The 15974-nt window shown below is 47.3% G+C and overlaps 1 protein-coding gene across 1 annotated transcript in view; it reads left to right on the top strand.

Annotated features, from left to right (window-relative positions):
• Positions 1-15974, top strand: part of PRKDC (protein kinase, DNA-activated, catalytic subunit) — a 448398-nt gene that overhangs the window by 402238 nt on the left and 30186 nt on the right. Inside the window, 2 exon segments of the mRNA XM_040433446.1 lie at positions 15110-15317; positions 15393-15460. Coding sequence (XP_040289380.1) covers positions 15110-15317; positions 15393-15460 — 276 coding nt within the window.

Below are 15974 nucleotides of genomic sequence, written 5' to 3' on the forward strand. Positions count from 1 at the left end.
CCCTAATGGCTATATAGCCATCATAGAATGCGCCATTTACTGTATACCAATACAGTGCTGCCACCTGCTGGCCTGTAGTGGAATATACCAGTAATGGGTATCAGAGCCTGCTTGAGGCTCCTACCTATCACAGGCACGTAACAGGTTACCCGATCTCAGTTGGGAAATGCTGTTACAGGCACGGGTGCGTGCGATTCCCTTGTCTGCACTACTTAGATGCCATGGTCATATTTGACCACAGCATTTGAGGAATTAAATGTATGTGATCAACCCTATGGCTGATCGCATAGATTCGCCTCAGGTCTCTGTTATTTAAAACAGCAGAAACCCAGTGGCTATGGCTCCCGCTGAATGCCTAAGCGGGCACCATCTTTAAAGTATGCTGGAATGCCGTACATATAAGACAGAGGTCGCAAAGGGGTTAATGTTTAATCCAGTGTTTGTACAAACCTTGAAGAACCGCTCATTATACTTCTTCACAGCACTGCAGGCCTCAATGACCTTAACTTTTTCCTCAACCAGTCGACACCTCTTCCCTCCTCTTGTCTTTTCCATTCAGAGCCAACCCCTTTTAGAGTGCGTGCACGTGGCTCCCAGCACCCTGGCATGCAGCTAGTTTGCCTGGGGAATGGTGTTAGAAATGAGTGGCCGCCCAAGTAATGTTTGGATAATGTTAGGAGCAAGGAGTTCCTCTGTTCTGGCTCATATTTGGGGGTTCTAAGAGGAGACCATCTCCTTGATATCTTTACTGTGTGTAATATGACATAAGGAGAGGGAATGGCTTCCTGAAGGCTCATGCACATGGCTGTTGCCGTTTTTGCAATTCCGCAAATCACAGATACCGGCCGTGTGCATTCCGCATTTTGCCGAATGGAACATCCAGCCTATAATAGAACAGTCCCATCCTTGTCTGTAATGCGGACAAGAATAGGATATGTTCTATATTTTTTCAGATGCCACAGAACGGACATATGGATGCAGACAGCATACGGTACGCTGTCCGCATCTTTTGCAGCTCCATTGAAGTGTATGGGCGCACATATGACTGCCATCCGATTAGTAAGACAGCAATTTACTATACATTGCAATGGTAAGCCACTGCAGTCTATGGTAGTTGTGGTCTAATGATTGTTTTTCCAAGTCCCCTAGGTCAACTAAAAATAAAGTTAAAGTATGTGTATATATATATATATATATATATATACACACACACACAATGTCCCTCAGGATACAATATTTTGAGCTTACACTGGTCTTTCCTGGGGCATCATAAGTTGAAACTAGATTCAATATACAATGCCTCAAACTCAGATCCAACCAATCGACATGGCCATTTCTCTAGTAAAACACCTGTACTGGTTGTCTAGTAGCCCCTCCTTTAATGAGTGGTAATACATGTCCTCTACTGCCCTCTGCCTGTGCCAGGATGTCTGCCTCCTTTGGATGTCAGGTGAGGCTATCTAAATTTTATTTTTCTGGTACATTGTGTGCTATATATAGTAACATAGTACATAAGGCCAAAAAAAGACATTTGTCCATCCAGTTCTGCCTGTTAACCTGCAAGTTGATCCAGAGGAAGGCAAAAAAAAAAACCTGTGAGGTAGAAGCCAATTTTCCCTACTCCAATAAGGCAATCAGAATAACTCCCTGGATCAATGACCCCTCTCTAGTAGCTATAGCCTGTAATATTATTACGCTCCAGAAATACATCCAGGCCCCTCTTGAATTCCTTTATTGTACTCCCCATCACCACCTCCTCAGGCAGAGAGTTCCATAGTCTCACTGCTCTTACCGTAAAGAATCCTTTTCTATGTTTGTGTACAAACCTTCTTTCCTCCAGATGCAGAGGATGTCCCCTCGTCACAGTCCTGGGGATAAATAGATGATGGGATAGATCTCTGTACTGACCCCTGATATATTTATACATATTAATTAGATCTCCCCTCAGTCGTCTTTTTTCTAAAGTGAATAACCCTAATTTTGATAATCTTACAGGGTACTGTAGTTGACCCATTCCAGTTATTACTTTAGTTGCCCTCCTATGGACCTTCTCCAGCTCTGCTATGTCTGCCTTGTTTACAGGAGCCCAGAACTGTACACAGTACTCCATGTGTGGTCTGACTAGCGATTTGTAAAGTGGTAGGACTATGTTCTTATCACGGGCATCTATGCCCCTTCTGATGCAACCCATTATCTTATTGGCCTTGGCAGCAGCTGCCTGACACTGGTTTTTGCAGCTTAGTTTGCTGTTTATTAACATCCAATAGGGGTGGGGGAACCTCCAAGCGGGAAGAATTTGCGCCTGGAGAAGTTCCGCCCCCTCCAACCGAGGCCGGAATTTTGCGGCCTAGTAGGCCGCGAAGCCAGGGCCCACATCTCCATGGGCCTCCACCGTTCCAGTCGGTAATGGTATGTCGGATTCCGGTTCGGCTTTTGATACTCACCTGGATTAGAGTATATAAGGAAGAGGGGTAATACTGCAAGGTTATCCACTGAGGAAGGGGTCACTGCTATATCTCCGAAACGCGTATGGGTCATACCTTGCATCGGCATGCTGGTAAAGAATCTCCCCTGGACATGAATTAAAGCCTCCGGAAGAAAGACAAAAAGCTCTGACGATATATACTTTCATTAAGCGCACAAACCAGCCGTGGGAACGTAGCTTGGATAAGCACAGCTGATATACATTATACTACGAACCATCAAGCCCACATACACACATCGACCAGATTAAGGTAACAAGGATACATAGTAACTGTACCTGGGTGGGACGCCACCTTGAGAAGTTACCGCACTGTACCTTCTGGCCTTTCTTGTGTCATTTGAAAGACTGGCGATTTATGCGCACGCTGTTATAGCAAGTCAGTAGCAACTGTGGATTGTGATTAGCTAAAGTTATCCATTCCGGATAACGTGGAATAACGACTTTACATGCGAAGACTTGAACATAGTCTGAAGTCTGCTGGATATTAATTATCGCTGCCATTTGAATGCACTTTGCACTTTCCATTGCGGTATAGGAACATTTCATGTTTTAATCCATCGACAGATTGCGAATCCTCTATGGTCGAATTTTACCATTGACACCATTTTATTATATCAATATTATTGCTGATTTTTCACTGCAGCCATTTACTGTTATTATATTGTATAGTCTAGTGCTGCCATTTATTTATTCTATATGCTGCTATGTTTATTTTTATTTTTAAATATATTTTAAATAAAACAATCTAATATTTTAATACCTTTATCTCGATTTTGGCTGCATATTTAGAGTGCCAGGTCTTTCTTTTTACTTTCGGTAATGGTATTTGTCCTCAACCATATGGAGTGCGTACGCCATTGCACATAATATTGTGATTCCGCTCCAGCGACTCAAGGGTTGCACTGACTCTGTATTCTCTAGCTCCACTCCCCCTTATCTGGGAAAGTGGTTATGCTGACACTCTGGTTTAGCTACTACAGTGTGTTCTCCTCCGCAGGTGCAGCTTTTACGCTGGTGCTAGGGGTCATAGTTCTTGCAGTGGGGCGTCCCCCCTCAGGTAGCTTGGCGGTTGCTCTTGTTCGGCGCCCTTGCCTGGTGGAGTGTTTTAGGTTAGCTCTACTTAACTGGGGCAGTATGGTTCCATGACTTCTACTGCAAGTCCTCAGGCCTCCCCCTCAGTTTTGCGCTGACGGGGCATGCTACTAAGGTACGAAGGGGGTCTTTGCGTTGTCACGACATACTATGGTTCCTCCTCCACAGCTCCTTCATCGATGGCGGATTCTTCTAGTGCCGCATTCGGTGGCCTCTGCCGTGTGGCCCCCTCCACAGCTGAAATATGGTGCTAGCCATAGACTTGTGGCTCCCCTTGCATGGTTTCCTCCTTAGGTGAAGTTTGGCACTGCCACTATCATCCTGTGGCTGCTTCTCAGATGGGGAATGGGTTTTAGCCCTGACCTTTTTTCTCCTTCCATTCTTTTCCTTCTCCGACTCAGGGTTCAAGGCCACCCCGCAAGCCTTGGTGGCTCCTACGTTACTATTTTCCCCTCATCTGCACTGGCGCGGGGTATTGGTTCCAGCTGGTGGGCTGCGACGCCTACCACATCCCTCTTTCTACAGGTGAATCCTTCCCATTGGTCCTGGGTGTGCTAACTGTATCTACAATTATCTCTCTTACGACATGAGCAATGACGGTCATGCCAATCCGATGGTGGTCATACTTTTTCACTGCCCATTCTGTGGGTAGACTACGAGACTCGCCAGGCAGAGCGGGGGTGCTGTCACGCCTTGCCACTGCTGATAGACGTTTCGTTCCTGGAACGGAACACCTTTTCTATTTCTTCTTACTCCTCGAGCTGAATTTTGCCTGTCTCTCCCTTCTGTCTACCTGGCCAGTAGCCATGCTTGGCACTGCTCTGGAATCCCATCACAATTTTTTTTCCTATGTGACCAGTGTCTTCTCAGGTACGGGTGGGGCGTTGGACGTAGTCATCGCACTCCATCCGGCAGAAGTCTTTCTCTTATCTTGGTCTGGTCAAAATTTTCGTCGAGCAGTGTTGCCATTCTGTCAATATATGGTCGCTGACGGAGCTCCTCACTGCCGGTGATTCTCACATCGGTTTTACTTCTACCTATCTCAAATGTATTGGTTCTTTGGCCTGTGGTTGGGCGTGCCTGATTCAGGTTTTTTTTCTCTATGGTTTGTCAACCAGCTTCTCAGTCTCCCCGCAAGCCTCTACGGCTCTGGGGGCGTCGTTCTGCCAATTTACCGCTTCCGTGGAGCGTCTTTCTTTGCAGAGGTGGATCTTGTGGCCTGGGATTTTGGTTCTGCTTCAAGGGTTAGGGCCAGGTACCTGTTTTCGTCCATACGATTGGTGGGTTGTTTGGTGGCATTTCAGTGAGGTACATGACCCCTCTCTGCAACATCTTCCCCCTTTTCTTTCTGGGAAGGTGGCATTCCTGGTGGCGGGCTTTTCCACCCAGCGAATTTGGGTGTTGGGAGCGCCTTTCTTGTACGTACGTTTTTTTTGTCAGGTACCCACATAAGTCAGTGCTCAGCCCAATACCTTCTTTTTTGCTGAAGGTAGTCGCCGCCTTCCACGTCTACACAGACATTGTTTTCCCTTCTTTTTCCTTCTCACTCGCACTCGAGAGAATGAGCTCTCAATCATAATGGATTTGGGCTTGGAGGTTTGCTTGTCCATGACTAGCTCTTTCCGCCGTGCGGATTCTTACCTAGTCATTCCTGGAGGTCCTTGGAAGGACTCGATGGCCTCCAAGGGGCTTTTCCAGATGAATCCGTTGGCAGTTGCTTAGGCATTCCGCTCCCGGGGCAAGGCATCGCCCAGCGGAGTTTTGGTACTCCTGACCAGCGGTCAGCTCTTCTTGGGTTCGTTTTCACCATGCATCAGCTTCGCAGTGGTATAAGGCAGTTTTCACCAAGTTTTGCCAGGTGCTTCCTAGGCATCGCCAGGGCTGCTCCGGGCCGCAGCGTCTCGCAGGCAGCAGTGTATTCCGCATTCTCGAGGGTGCTATTTTCATGGGCATGGATTTTTTTCCCTCCCCGTGGACTGCTTTTAGACGTCCCACGGTTTTTAGCTTAGTGTCGTAGGAGGCAGACCTCTGACTTCCTTTGATTTATTTTTTTATTTTTATTTTTTCTCCATTTACACTTCTGGATGGGGAACAGAGTCGCATTGCCTCTCTGTTTACCCGGGGAGGCTGGCCGGTGTCGGTTGTCCCACCGCCCTGCCTCCCCCAAGAAGAAAAGGTGGACCAGGGCAGCCTCACTCCCCTGCTCCAGCGCAAGGGCCACCTTTTTTCCAAGCCCTACAGTTTCTGTATTACTAGGTGCTTCCTTCCCCCGGGCTCTTATCTGTCCTACGGAATGTTGTTTCCATCCCTAGTCGCTGTATTCATTCCTCTTTTCTGGTTATAACACGCATCTAGCACCCCGTTACTGTCGTGCTCGAGGGTCTACTCGTACCTTTTCAAGGCACTGTCTACAACTTACCATCCTGGTTTCTGCATGTGCCTGGTAACCATGTCTCACAGGGGTGGTCAAGTTTTCCCCCTTCTTGGTTGGACTAGTGTTGCGACTGTTAGATCCAGTGTATGGCTGGCTTTTTCAGATCCGACCAGGGTGGTCCACAACCAACCACACTCCCTTCATCATGGGCAGGTGGTTGTTGGTTTTGTGTTAGGCTTGCTCCTTGTCAATCCTGTAAAGTACTACTGTATGCTGCACAGCCGTGTTTCCCCATGATATGGAGTACTCGCATTGTTATTATTGTGTCTCTCTGCTTTCTTTCCACGGAGTGCCCTATTCCTGGTAGTTTACAGTAATCGCCACTGGATCTTCTATCCTGCAGGGGTACGAAGTATTGTCGACACCAGCCACGACTGCAGTTTTCGGGTCATCGCTGGTCAAGGACAACTGTCATTGTGGGACATCCTCTCTGATATGGCTGTGACAGGGCTACTGAGCGCCACTCACCTGCTGGTGGGTGGAATTTTTTAACTGCTTGCTCGAGTATCGGACATGGCCCCGTAGTTCACTCATGGTCCGGGTGTTCCTTGTACCCCCTTATGTTCTCTGTTTAGTTGTGCTACGGGACACAAGGGCAGTTCCTTTGGGCCATGCCATAGTCTGCACCTGTCGGTTTCCTTTCTCTTCCCTGGTGGCTTCAGTGTGCTGGTTGGAAGCTGGTTTCTACATATCTGTGTAGTCCCGCACGGTTTTCTCAGGCATCTTCTGCATCCCTTCTAATGTATGGATGTCTAGCGTTTCCGTAGCAGGATCCAGGCTGCTTTTCTTGCCCCTTCCGGGACAGCGTTATACAGTTGCTAGTTACTACACTTGGGCTGGTTAGTCAACCATGGGCGATGTTTATTCTCCTTTGGTGGATTCATTAAATTTTTTTCTCTTATGGATTCTCATCTTGCAGCATCCTTCTCTAGGCAGAGAGCTAGATTGTTACAAACACAAGTGGAAGTACTACTCCCCTGTTTCCTCAGTGGAGGCCTGGTTCTTCCAGATACTTACTCAGGCTCTCTAGTGCAGTCTTGTTTACCTCCTGGTTCTCGTGCAGGACATCTGCCCTGCTTCCTGTCCTCTAGCGCTTTATTTCTCTCACCTTGGGTGGAGCTGGGTGTTTTCCTTGTTCCTTCTGGCAGGCCTTTTTCCCGGGCGCGTGCGGTTGGGATCCTTACGCTCTCTCATTTTTTCCTTAGGACCATTTCATGCTGGGTCTTTCCTGGTCCTGTTGGGTTACATGGTTCTCCTGCACCTATGCACCCGAATTTTTGCATGACTTTTCAATCCCACCATCGTGAACTGCTTTGGGACGTCCCATGGTGCTGTGTCCCCCAATACCATTCACGAGAAAACAGAATTTTTGTACTCACCGTAAAATCCTTTTCTCGTAGGATGCATTGGGGGACACAGATCCCACCCTTTGTTTTCTTGTCTCTTTCTGTCACCGGGTTGCTGTTCTCGTTTCATTCCCCGGTTTAGGACATGTTGGTTCTTCACTTTTGTTTCTTTCTCCTACTGCTATTGGTACAAACTGAATAGCCTAGTGGCTGAGCAGAGGATATAGCCCACCTGGGCAGAGCCAACTTTTCTGTTTATCTAGTGTCTCCTCCTAGTGGTAGCTGGGCGTATACCCATGGTGTTTGTCCCCCAATGCATCCTACGAGAAAAGGATTTTACGGTGAGTACAAAAATCCAGTTATTTTCTTATATCTAATAAAAGACTATAATTAGCTCATTGTACATGTATGTTCTATGACTACTGGATATATTATGGTAGGGTCCAGATAGGAAATTTCCAGGTTCTAGGAACGAGGACAGGGAACCTCCACCATCAGGGGGTGACCCTGGACTGAGAAATATTTAGGGTAAAACAGGATAAGTTCACCCTACCATCCTCTTTCTGATACTGAGATCATATTTTTTTTATTGTTTTTTTATTTTTGGAAAATTATTTTTGGACACTTTTGTATTTATACCCGTCTACGGACATTTAAAAAATAAAAAAAATCTATTTTCTTAGTACCGTATTTGAAAATGAAAGTGTGTGGAAATTTTTCATTCTAGATGTTAACTCTTACTAATGGTACATGAGGGATGGCAATAAATTGAGGCTAAAAATGGAAAAATATATTTTCTTGTTCATATTCTATTACAATAGTATTAGCATATATGTATATTTGTTGACCTAGTAAAACAATTTAACAAAAAAAAACTAATAAAAGGGAAGTAGAACAGTTGCACTAACAAACTTATCAGATTAAATCAGCACAATCTTCTGCACTAAACACTGTTTTTTTGTTTTATTTTTAAAAAGGGGTTAGTCAGCCCCTAATTGAAATTTCTCCTTCCAAATAACTGATAACACGGCCTCCTGCCAGCCTTCCTTGGTCCCGATTTTTGTACACTACTGCACATGCAGGGACCAACAGCCGTCTCTTCAGTGTACAGGCTTGTGAGCGCTGTGCATGAGTGACAGCATAGCGATCAGCCACAGAAGCACATGGGGGTGCTGGATGGCTCTTGGGGGGACACTGGGGACAGTGTGAATGGCATTTGGGGGCACTGTGGATGATACTGTTAAGGGGTCTCAGTATAAGTTATAGGGCCTATGCAAATAACTGTGATCTACCCAGGAATCACGGTCCATGTGTCGGCCACATTTCTCGCCCATTTTCCTTGGGTATAGCTCAGCTCCCTAGGAGGCGTGACATTAAGTAAAAACTGTTAAGCCCCTCCTCCAACAGCTATACCCTCAGCCTAGAGAGAGAGACTGCCAGTTTTTGCTTAGTGTCCAAGGAGGCAAGACACTCCCTGCGCTGCAGGGCTGTTTTCTCCTTGTTGTTTAATTTTAGATTTTTCTTTTTCTTCCAGACCATCAGGGACAACAGAGACGCAATAGACCTCTCTGTTTCTCCCAGGGTTGAGCTGCGCCAGTGGCGGTCACCCTCACTGCTGCCTCCCCCACAGAAGGCAAGGTGGACCAGGGCAGCCTAGCTCCTTTGCATCCCGCCAGCGCAAGGGTCGCCCGCACGCCAAGTCCCTCTTCCAGCGTCCTGCCACTACGGTGCCAGTAGCTGAAGGGGCGCCCCTGCTGGAATGGACCGAGGGTGAAGACGGCTGATGTTGAGAGGGTGGCTTCTCCAGCCCTACGTCTAGGCACTGGCCAAGTACATGCCGCCCTTTCTATAGGTTCGTCACCCTCTCCAGTTATGGTGCTGCCCATGTGCATGACCCCCCTTCCTAAGCGGAATACTGCACTCCCCCTGGCTGCGGGCTCGCCTTGTGCATGACCCCCTTCTTTAGGCGGAATACTGCACTCTCACCGGATACGGTGCTGGCCATGTGCATGACCCCCTTCCATAGGCGGAATTCTGCACTCTCACTGGATTCGCTGCCGGCCATGTGCATGACCCCCTTCCATAGGCGGAATGCTGCACTTTCTCTGGATTCGCTGCCGGCCATATGCATGACCTCCTTCCATAGGCGGAATGCTGCACTCTCACTGGATTCGCTGCCGGCCATGTGCACGACCCCCTTTCGTAGGCGGTAGGCTGCACTCTCACTGGTTCCGCTGCCGGCCTTGGGCATGCCTCCTTTCCTCAGGCGGCATACATACACTCTAACTGACTGTGGTTGTTCTCTCGCCAGTACGTTGCTGGCCATGTGCACGACCCCCATCCATGGCGGGGTGCTTGCACTCTCACTGGATGCTATGCTGGCCATGTGCATGATCCCCCTTTCTGGGCGGCATACTGCACTCTCACCGGATACCTTGCTGGCCATGAGCATGGCCTTCTAACATGGGTGGAATGCTTGTACTCCCATTGGATACGGTGCTGGCCTTGTGCATGACCACCCCTCATTCCATGGGCGGAATTTTGCACGCTCACGAGACTCACGGCTGTCCTTGTATATGCTGTGCTGGACTCGTACATGTCCCCCTTCATTGGCGGAGTAGTTGCACTCTCACTAAATTCGGTGTTGGGTGGATTATTGCACAATCATTTAATGCTAGGATAACCCTGTGCATGTCCCCCTTTCACTAGGTGGACCTCCTGCGTTCCTGCTGGATACTGTGCGGCCATGTGCATGGCCCCCTTCTGGGTGGAATATGGATGTCCTACTTCTCTGAAGTTGGTACTGGCCTTGGGCATCACTCTCTTTTGGGGCGGGCCTTTGCACTCTTGCCGACTGCAGTGTTTGCCAGGTACATTTCCCCCTTTCTGGGCGGACTGCTTGCGTTCCATCGCATGCCGTACTAGTCTTGTGCATAACTCCCTTTCAGGCTGCACTTTGCACTTCCGTAGATACTGTGGGACTCTGTGGCTGGCCCCCTTCGCTGAGTGACTATTTTGCAGTGAGCGGACGTTCTTGTGCGCTCTGTGCGTTGTTTGGGCCGTGTATGCCTCCCTTCCTCCTGCAACATACTTGTTTCTCTTGGGATACGATGCTTGCCGCAAGCTTTGCACTCTTCTCTGAAGAAATCATTCTGTCCACCTTACCCGGACGGGCTCTACTTGCGCTCTACTGCACCGAGCTAGGTGGTACTCATTCTCGGGTTTGGATTGTATATTGCGGTTCCGTTGTGATGGTATCCACCATGTTCGTTGGCCCTTCCACCTGGGGAGTGTTCGTGGTTCCTAGATGCGTACCCATTCGTTCTCCCGCGGCATTGCTTCCCTGCGCAATCGGTCACATGGACGAGAGTGCTGTCTGCAGCGCCCCTCGAATTCTACGTTGGCTCTGGCGGGACTACGGTTCCCTCGCCTACTACCATTTCCTCCTCTTTGGATGCAGTGTGGTATGAGTCCTTCCTATTGGCGCCCTCTGCGCTTCAGTTCTACTCTGCTACCAGGTTCGGGCCGCCCTTCTCGTGAAGGTCACCCAACTTCTCTTGGGTGCTCGATTATCCAGGTTCGGGGGACCTTCACTTTGGGTTCTTCAGGGTATTCGCCTTTAGCGAGGCGGTGAGCCGGGCGTCTCACAGAGTAGCGGGTGTTCTGCTTTTGAGCTGTCCTACTATGACTTCCCTGTTGCCCACTCCTCCTTTCGGTTGGAGGGTGTTTTGCCGGCCTCTGTCTCGACTGCCTTTTTTCGCCGGCTCTGTTTTGCCTCCCGCTCGGGGCATATCTCTCCAATGTGGCTTCTGCCCCAGCCAGGCTTCAGGGGCTGTTCCTTCACTGCCCTCCCCTCGGGGCAGTGAAGGAACTCCAAGCTTTCGGCGTTCCAAGCTTTCCCTTGGAGCCGTTACAGAAGTTCTCTCTACTCCTTCTGTCCTGTACGGATGAATTTCTGTAGCCATCGTGTCTGACGGGTGTCTGAATGGCGGCCCTTCTTGTTCCGAGCCTTCTGTCCTTCCCAAGGACAGGGCTGTTCTCCATCCCTTCCTTCCTTCTGAAGGTGGTATCTGCCTTTCGTCTCAACGAGGCTATCGTCCTCCCCTTCCCACCCCTGGGAACAGACACTTCACCGATTGGACGTTGTTTGGGCCTTGCAGTTTTACTTCGAGATCTCAGACTCTTGTCGACGCTCGGTCTCTTGTGGTTCCAGGAGGTCCGCGCAAAGGTTTGACGGCCTCCAGAATTGCTATTGCTGAGGTTACCGCACCAAGGGCAGGGTTCCGCCTTTGGTGTCACCATTCATTTCACCAGAGCGGTCGGTGCCTCCTGGGCCGGAGGCATTGGGCTTCGGCCGTGCAATTGTGCAAGGCTGCCACTGGTCTTCCTTGCACACCTTACCAAGTTCTACAGGGTGCATACTCTGGCTTCGGCGGATGCTGACTTGGGCCGCCTGGTTTTGCAGGCGGCAGTTCCTTGATGCCTTCGGGTGCTTCGCCTTGGAGCTGTGGTCCCCCCCCCCCCCCTCTTGGACTGCTCTCGGACGTCCCAAGGTCTTCTGTGTCCCCCAAGGAAAATGGGTGAGAAAATGAGATTTTTGTATAACTTACCAGTAAAATCTCTTTCTTGCTCTTCCATGGGGGACACAGCACCCACCCATTCATTGTTTGTTTCTACACGGTTTCTGGATTTGGTTTACCCCGTTGGGTAGTTGGCTTGTTGGTTCCACTTGTTGGACATTGCCTTTTCTCACTACTTGGACACGCAACTGGCAGTCTCTCTCTCCAGGCTGAGGGTATAGCTGCTGGAGGAGGGGCTTAACAGTTTTCACTTAGTGTCACGCCTCCTAGGGAGCTGAGCTATACCCAGGGTCTTCCTTGTCCCCCATGGAAGAGCGAGAAAGAGATTTTACTGGTAAGTTATACAAAAATATATTTTTTTTTTTGGCTGCCCACGGCTTCCCTGACCCGCACTGACTGTTTGATAGTAATATATAATACAACTAGAGATGAGCGAATCGAATCCCACGAAGTGGAATTCGATCCGAATGTCAGGATAAATTTGATTCGCCTCAAAGCCGAATTTCCTTGTGCTTCGTGCTACCGAGTCGATTTAACCTGAAATAGTGTAAAAGATAATTCATACTTACCTCCTCTGTTTGCTCGCGACAGGCCGCCAGCCTCCATCTTGATTGAAGATCTCGGCTTAAATCCCTTACGTGGTGATGGCATGATGACGTAATCTCGCACTGTGCAAGATTTCTCTCCAGGTCTTCAAGCTAGATGGCGGCGGTCGGCCTGTCACGAGCAAATGTAGGCGTTAAGTTTGATTTTAAAAAAAATTATGTTAATTTCACACAGTTTTTACACTCAGATGCCGCAATCATGTATAAACGCGGCATCTGAGGGGTACAATAACGGGTTGGCGGCGCTATCGCAGCTTCGTCATCAAGCGCATTTTTTGGTAAAATTTGGCGAATCAGCCGAATCGAACTTTTCAAAAAGTCGCTCATCTATAATTACAACCAGTCTATTTCGGACCGTGGGGCATTTGTCATGTACTCACCTCATCATGTGTACAAACCCCCTGATCAGATAAGAGACGGACTGTATCATAAATTACTGTTATACAGTTAGGAGAGTGAGGTCGGCCTAGGAGATGTGTCCTGCACATGGACCATGTTTCCCGTGCTGATCATGGTCACATCACATATGTATCAAACATGATAGGCCTCATACACACGACTGTATCAGTTTTGCGGTCTGCAAGCTTCGCATCTGCTAAATAAGGATACTGTTCATGTGTGATCTGACTCTTTTGCTGAACCATTGACTTTTATGGGTTCGAAGTTTGCATTTTGAGGACCAGAATATGACATGTTGTATGTTTGCAGAGCTGACATACAGATGGGGAAACCACACTGATGACGTTCATGTGTTTTCCACATCTAATAGTATCCTTATTTATAGGATCCGCAACTTACAGAGCTCAAAACGGATACGGTCGTGTACATGAGGATCTATATACACACTTCAGCAGGCAGTATCATACAAGATAAGATTAAATACACCGCTCAGCAGGCAGGAGCATACAAGATAGGATTAGATACACAGCTCAGCAGGCAGTATATTACAAGATAGGATTCGATTCACAGCTTAGCAGGCAGTACAGTACAAAATGGTGTTAGATACACAACTCAACAGGTAGTATAGTTCAAAATGGTATTCGATACACAGCTCAACAGGCAGTATAGTACAAATTGGGATTAGATACACAGCTCAGCAGGCAGTATCATACAAGATAGGATTAGATTCACATATAGTACAAAATGGGATTAGATACACAGCTCAGCAGGCAGTATCATACACAATAGGATTAGATTCACAGTTCAGCAGGCAGTATAGTACAAAATGGGATTAGATACACAGCTCAGCAGGCAGTATCACACACAACAGGCTATGTATCAGGCACAGCAGGCTGTATTGTACATGATAGGATTACATACACATGTGATCTGATGATCTTGCTGATTTAAGTTGTTTACTGCACTCTGGAGATGGTGAGGGAAGAGCCTGTGAACTGTCAGCTGTCAGTGATGGGATTTAGACACTGAGTGAGAAATAGACTGGCAGGATTCATGTATTAGTGTAGTAACATGGCCACAAGTAGTGGGAGTAGCTCCTGCAGACTGAGCACTGCAGTGCATCCAGCCAGGATAGTCTGATGCTCAGACAGGGGGAAAGAAAGCACAGACATAAAAAACAAGTATTGGTGGCGTATGTATGTATGCATGGTGGAGGGGTGTTAGGAGCACATAAAAAGAATTTTGATTTTGGGACCGGACAACCTTTTATAAGGTTGCCTATAATTTCAGTAAATGTTTAGCATAATGACTTGATAAATCTTGATCAATGGGGGTCCAGCTTTTGAGACTCCCACTGATTGCTGAAGTGAGGATCAGAAGCGCTAAAATGAGCGCTGTGTTAGTTTGGCTGTGATTGGCTCAGCTCTCCTCAGATAACTGAGAACAACCAACAGCCTGTGTTTCTGAAACAATAGTGGTATTTTAATCTTCATACTATATAATTCAGAAATTCATTAGACAGTAATTCAGTGCTAATTACATTAGAAGGCAGCATGCTGTTTTTACTGCACTTCCCAAGGTCTGATAAAGTTTGGAGGTCTGATAGTTTGGGGTTCTGAGGTCTTAGGCTAGTATTACACTAGCAGATTAGTCAGACGATTGTCGGGAGGTAAGCGTTCGTTCCCAGCTGTCGCCTGCTCGTAAGCGGTGGAGACCGCTGCTATTACATGCAGTGATTTCCTCCACAGTATGGGGAGGAGCGATTGCTATGCCACTGTTTGCCAGCAACAGATCGTGATTAGATGGCATGTTCTGCCACCAGCAAGAGATGATTTTTAAGCACACTGAACGATTCTAATTACTCGATGAACAAGCGTTTGCTCGTTCATTGAGTAATTGGCAGCAGTATCATCACCAGATCATCGCTAATGAGTGTTCCTACGAAAGGTTGTTAGCGATAATCTGGCCGAAAATCAGCGAGTGTAATATAAGCCTAATAAAGATTGGGGATTACTGGGGGAGTCTGGTCTAAGGTCTGATAAAGATTGTAGGCGTTATTGTATTTGGTTTTCTTGATTATTTGTTTTCTGGACAGCAGTTAAGGGTGTAAGTAGACCACAAACACCCAAGTTATCATGAGACATTAATTGTTACACGCTGTATTTCAGAAATATTCAAAGGAATTTGACAAAGTATGTGGAAAAGATGGCTCTCTTCTTAGGGAAATGAAAGCTGAGGTGTTTGCTAAAAACTTTGGAAAACTAGTGAGTGAAATAAAAAGTGAGCAGGGTACAGAGCCAGGAAATTTAAAGGAATACTCTCCCTGGATGAGTGCTTTCAAGCCAGAGTTTTCCAAAGATGATCTTGAAATACCAGGTCAGTGTTTGATATATTTTTTTTTATTCATAAATTATCTTCAGAAAATATAAACACGTTCAAATTTTATTCTAGGTCAGTATGATGGTAAAGGCAAGCCTATGCCAGAATATCACGTAAAGATCTGTGGGTTTGATGAGCGGGTATGTATTCAGTGGGTTCCAGTAAAAATGATTTATTGCAATAGATTTTCTTGTGTTATAAAAATAAATATGTATAAACACTTGTTTTAAGTGTATGGATGTAGCAGAAATAAATCTATGATTTAAAAAAGGTTTTCTCATGACTAATGTAAAAAATGAAAATTAGACTAGAACCAGCCCTATACCTCACATGGATCCAGAGATCTCCCCATTCATTGCTCTGCTAGATTCATATCAAGCTGGCAGCTCAAGGGGAGTGTCTTTTCTGCTGCAGCTCAGGAGGCGTGTCTCAGCTCTCCCTATCACAGCTCAGGAGGCGTGTCTCAGCTCTCCCTATCACAGCTCAGGAGGCGTGTCTCAGCTCTCCCTATCACAGCTCAGGAGGCAGGTGAAGGATGAAACTGAGCATGTGCAGCTATCTCAATGAGCTGGACAAAGAATTAAAAAAACAAACAGCAGGTGGTGCTATACAGATAGATTTCAGTGAATAATTCAGTAGCTATGCAATTTTTTT

This window comes from Bufo bufo, chromosome 5 (assembly GCF_905171765.1).
Source record: "Bufo bufo chromosome 5, aBufBuf1.1, whole genome shotgun sequence".
NCBI classification, from domain to species: Eukaryota; Metazoa; Chordata; class Amphibia; order Anura; family Bufonidae; genus Bufo; species Bufo bufo.